This window comes from Sinocyclocheilus rhinocerous, unplaced genomic scaffold, assembly GCF_001515625.1.
Source record: "Sinocyclocheilus rhinocerous isolate Xijiao unplaced genomic scaffold, SAMN03320098_v1.1 scaffold828, whole genome shotgun sequence".
NCBI lineage: Eukaryota > Metazoa > Chordata > Actinopteri > Cypriniformes > Cyprinidae > Sinocyclocheilus > Sinocyclocheilus rhinocerous.
In genome coordinates, this window is record NW_015634025.1 from 151,683 (window position 1) to 156,569 (window position 4,887).

Below are 4,887 nucleotides of genomic sequence, written 5' to 3' on the forward strand. Positions count from 1 at the left end.
TATAAAATCACGTCTGGAATGACTGTACATTTTTTTGGGAATTTTTTGCAATCAACAATCTCGTTTCAAACTCCTAACATTTTAATTCTACAGAAAGAAATAAAAAAAGAATTAAACGCCGAAAAAAGGGAATCAAAAGAACGGCAACAATACTATAAGAATAACATTAAAGAACAATCGTACATCTATTTTGGCAAGATTTCCCAAATTCAGCAGAAAAAGAACTTTTCATCCGTGGGAAAATAAATCAAAGTTCTACAAGAGAACAGACGCTTCTCCACTCGCTTCGTCTAAAAATTTGGCCTCAGTTTCTAATCTTGTTGTTTTGTTTTAGTTTTTACATTTTGGTTTTGTTCGTGTTTCAACAAGAATCAGAGTCCGAAAGGTTTAAAGACTTTCACGTGAATCCTAGAACGTGTTATTTTGGTAACTATTCCAACAGTGAAGAGTGTGTTAAACCGGTTAGTTAAGCACACAGACACACACATGAACACCATCTTCGGCTCCGGGCTCCTTCATGTGCTTTAGAAGAAGAAATACGAGGTATTTGGTCTCAACACTAACCCTATTTGGCAAGTTCAGCTTCAACACCACAAACAAAGAAGCAGGTCTTATTTTCGGGTTTAACATATGAAAATATATCCCATATCTGCTAGTTATTATTATTATTAGTTATAATTTCTAGAATAGAATCTGTGTCTTTGAGGTAATCATCATCATCATGTTATGAGCTCGAGCTAATGAGTGCGTTTAGCTTTGGTTAATGGTCAGCTGGTTAGTTTTCTGGTTTAATCACCATCACTGACCAGGAAGACAACCCATGCGGCAAAAAAAAAAAATAATAAACAAATCTGGCCAAAATATATTTTAAATATATGCTAAATTTATGTTGTAAACTGTGAAGCTCAGCGAAATTTGGATGGAATAGCTTGTTATTGTAATATGTATTTATTTTAAATTAATTAATTAATTTAAATTTTTTTTTTTTTAAATATTGTAAAATATGTTCTTTTCTAAATTTTTCTTCAAATTTGACAGGTGTGACATTTTGACATTTTCAAAAAAATATAAAAAAAATTACCAAAAAATATTTTGACTGAAAATATATTTACATAAAAATATTCTGAAACATATTTTAGCAAATATATATATATTTTGGCCATTTTTTGTATATTAAGATATATATTTAAAAACATATTTTTTGCCGTATGGGAAACTTTACAAAGCTTTACGTTGTACTTTACAGCTTTACAGATGACCGGAAAGAAAACACCAGTGTGTTTGTGGAACACTGTGAAGAAAGAAAAGAGAAGCAGAAGTTCTTTGGACGTCCCTCAACTTTCACAGAAGCTTCGTCTCATCACAAAATCTGAGAAAGAGTCTCGTAAAACATCAGCAGTCACAGCAGAGCTCAAACTCGGCGTCCACCGGAGGTTCTGACGGACCCGAGAGGACCCGTTTGAAGACGCGTGTGGTTGAGGTAGAGTGTTTTTCCCAGCAGCAGCAGACAGAGAGTTTGGGTGGAGTGGGAGGGGCGTACGGGAAGAGGGCGGGGCTTCAGCTGCACACAGGCTAATACGGTGAATTATTAATGTCCAATCACAGGACACGCACTCATCTAATACTATAACAGACGAACTCTTCATCTGTTCAGTCACATGCATTTTTGGTTTAACAGGATAAAGTTCAGTTTGTAACATTAACTGAGTTTGAGGTTTGTTTGGAAACTGTAACCATGTTTCCTCTTACAAATATTTAATCAAATGAGTGTTTAAATCGGAGCTCTGTTCCAAACCTAGAGAGTCGCCTACATAGACAGCACTGAATGCATCTGTCTTATAAGATATCTATTGAGCTCATTCTAAACCTGCATCACACGTATGCTTTACATGCATGCATTTGGCAGATGTTTTTATCTATTCAAGCTATACACCGTTTTTCAGTCCATGCATTCCCTGGGAATCGAACCCATGACCTACTGCAATCCAAGAATGCACTGGGGGAAAATGTTGAGGGAATTCTGACTATTTTTGTGTTTATGCTAAATGTGAAATTCCTAATCATTCCCGTGTGTTGTTGCACGATGGTTAGGATGTTGTCTATGTAGTTCACTCGGGTTTGGAACTGATGCAGCGTGTCGTTCTGAACGGACGTCCATCACGAGCTCCGTGTGTGTGAGTGTGTGAGTGCGTTGAGTTCAGTGTAAGGCTCTGGTGAGAGAGACGTGGTCGCTGTACAGCTGAAGGGGGTGTGGGGGGGGTAGAGGTGTCTCATCCGGTGCCAGTGTCCGGCGGGTGGACAGGCTGAGGTTCAATCATCACCTGACACTGAGGAACCGCCGCCTGACGCTCCACTGCAGCAGCCTGAGGAACACCAGGACCATTCATTACAGATGACATATATAGATATTAATGACACACGAGTGTGTGTTTTATTCTACAATGCTAAAAGTATTATTTTATTTATTCTAAAATGTTTCTTTCTTTAATGCAAAAGTATTATTTCTTCATTGTAAAATACAATTATTCTATAATGCAAGCATGCTAGCGACATGCTAGTAACTTGCTAATCATGCTAGCAACATGCTAGTTACTTGTTAATCATGCTAGCAACATGCTAGGAGTGTATGTGTGTATGTGTGTGTACTGACCGAGGTTAGAGATGGTGTGTGTGTTGATGTGAGCGGGGAATCGCTCCTCGTGTCTAAACTCTTGTTGTGGCAGCATGCGATGAGAGAGTCTGTATCCCTCCACTCGACCAGCTTTAGCAGGAAGCTCCCAGAACACCTGCATCGCTGTGCTGTTCAGAACCTTCGTGAAGAAGCTGGGCATCGTGGGAACTGACAGACAGATGGGTGAGATTAGTGAGAGTGACTAGTAAGAGTGTACAACAAACATTACCATACAGTTTTGGTCAACCTTTAGCATATGTACACATATATATATATATGTCATGAGTTTAATTAGTCACATACGCATGTAAACTCTTACCGGCTCCGTGTGTGGTGACGATGACGCTGTTGGACTGCTGACTGGCTCCCAGCGGTGAATACGCTTTCACATAGATGGAGAAGGTGGTGGAGGCCTGCAGGTTTGTGAAGTCGTGCTGAAACGTGTCTTTGCTGACGGCTTCCTGAAGCTCGCTGCTGTCCGGCTCTGAAAGCACACAAACATCATTCAGTCAGTCATCAGTCTGGAGTCTGACTCGGAGTCTGATGGTCTCGTGGTTTGTCTCACCTCCCAGTTTGCGGATGTGCAGCACGTATCCGATGATGCGGTCCGTCACGTGCGGCTCCGGCTGCGTCCAGCGCACCCGTAGAGAAGTGGTGGAGAGCGGCGTGACCGTCAGGTCCTGAGGGGCTTCTGGGAGATCGAGGGATGGAGAGACGGCGAGACGAGCGCTGGCCTGGTTGGTTCCTGCGCTGTTCTCCGCGATGCACTGATAGATGGCCTCGTCTTCAGCCGTGATGCGCGTCACCGCCAGCGTGCTGCAGATCAACACACGTGATCATTTACACCAACATCTGATCAAAACTCAGTGTCACACTCGATCTCCTCAAGTCTTCTGTTTCTAATTGATAGTTTAGAGTGTTTATCCAGTCGAAGCTCTTTTAGTGTAACTGCTTCAGCTGGAGCTTCTCGTGTCAGACATATTTTTGCTCAGTTTGTCTTTGAATAAAATTGAGCTGTTTTCCCCTCCATATTCTCACTGTATGAGCCATACAATCCTGATGGAGCAAATATAATACAAAACATAATATGCAATTTTTTAAAAAATATTTTGTCTAAATGTTGAATAAACTGTTCCATTTCAAAACATTAGATTGTTCTTTGATATGTCAGCAGTGAGGATGCAGCAGTAGGTTGGCTCTCACTTGTTGCTGTTGGAGAGTTTGACGTTGTCTCCAGGTGTGAGGATCTTGCCGTTCTTCAGCCAGATGAGGTGTGGATCAGGAACACCTTGAGCCTGGCAGGTGAAGACGGCACTGCTGCCCGCCGGCTTCGACACGGACTGAGGCCACTGCAGGAACTCCGGAGGAGCTGAACGTCACACACAGAGAGAGAGAGAGTTCATTACAGTCTATTTACATTATGCAATATTATGCATTTGTTGTATAAATACATGAGTGAATGCCGCATTTGAGCAGCGTTGAACAGACTGTTTTCACATTTTCTGAATTTAAGAATATTTCATTCTACTTTCTAAAGAAAGACTGGTCAGAAATCATGGAATTAATTTATTTTTCAATTGTTTTTTTTAAATAAGCAAATGTTTAATAATGAATAATTTTGCAAAGATAATGCAACTTGATGCAATTGTATGTTGCATTATAATCATTTTATATATATTTTTAATCCCATAATTTGTTATTTTTCTAAAAATAAGCAAATGTTTCCAGCTAATATTTTACTAAAGACAATGTGAAAGCCATTTATTTCATTTTAGAAACTATTTAATTGTGTAAGAAATGTGCTCTGGAGGCTCTTCACTCCAGATCTTCAGTCAAAGCAGCTTCATCACAGACTGCACTTTACATGACAAACACACATTCACACGATACACATGAACACAACATAGGAATAAACGACAAAGCGCAAGTATAAAGATGCAAACATGAACTGGAGGCATTAATATTGTGGAAAAGACTTCAATTTGCATCATTCTGTGTCTAATGACTGTAAACTGTGTAAATGCTCATCGTCTCAGAACTTGATTAATGTCATCCTGCTCAAAGACTAAGATCATTCACACTCAATATTTCATTTATTGATGTATTTCGTAAGTAGTGGCTTGATGAACAGGACAAACCTCAGATGTTTCATTTCTAAAAATAGTGAATTTAAGCTGCTGCTTCTGTGTTTTTGTCCTAAAAAACAAACCCCCCCC

The 4,887-nt window shown here is 39.8% G+C and overlaps 1 protein-coding gene and 1 pseudogene across 1 annotated transcript in view; one reads left to right on the forward strand and one right to left on the reverse strand.

The window, feature by feature from the left end:
- LOC107745151 (gonadotropin-releasing hormone II receptor-like) overlaps positions 1-1,440 on the forward strand; it is a 12,909-nt pseudogene extending 11,469 nt beyond the window's left edge.
- An 830-nt stretch (positions 1,441-2,270) lies between these two features.
- LOC107745152 (immunoglobulin superfamily DCC subclass member 3-like) overlaps positions 2,271-4,887 on the reverse strand; it is a 15,977-nt gene continuing 13,360 nt past the window's right edge. Inside the window, exons 8-12 of the mRNA XM_016558999.1 lie at positions 3,875-4,040; positions 3,237-3,487; positions 2,991-3,155; positions 2,651-2,839; positions 2,271-2,353 (exon numbers count right to left, since the gene is read on the reverse strand). Of these exons, the coding sequence (XP_016414485.1) occupies positions 2,271-2,353; positions 2,651-2,839; positions 2,991-3,155; positions 3,237-3,487; positions 3,875-4,040 (854 nt within the window). The remainder of the gene's footprint in view (positions 2,354-2,650; positions 2,840-2,990; positions 3,156-3,236; positions 3,488-3,874; positions 4,041-4,887) is intronic.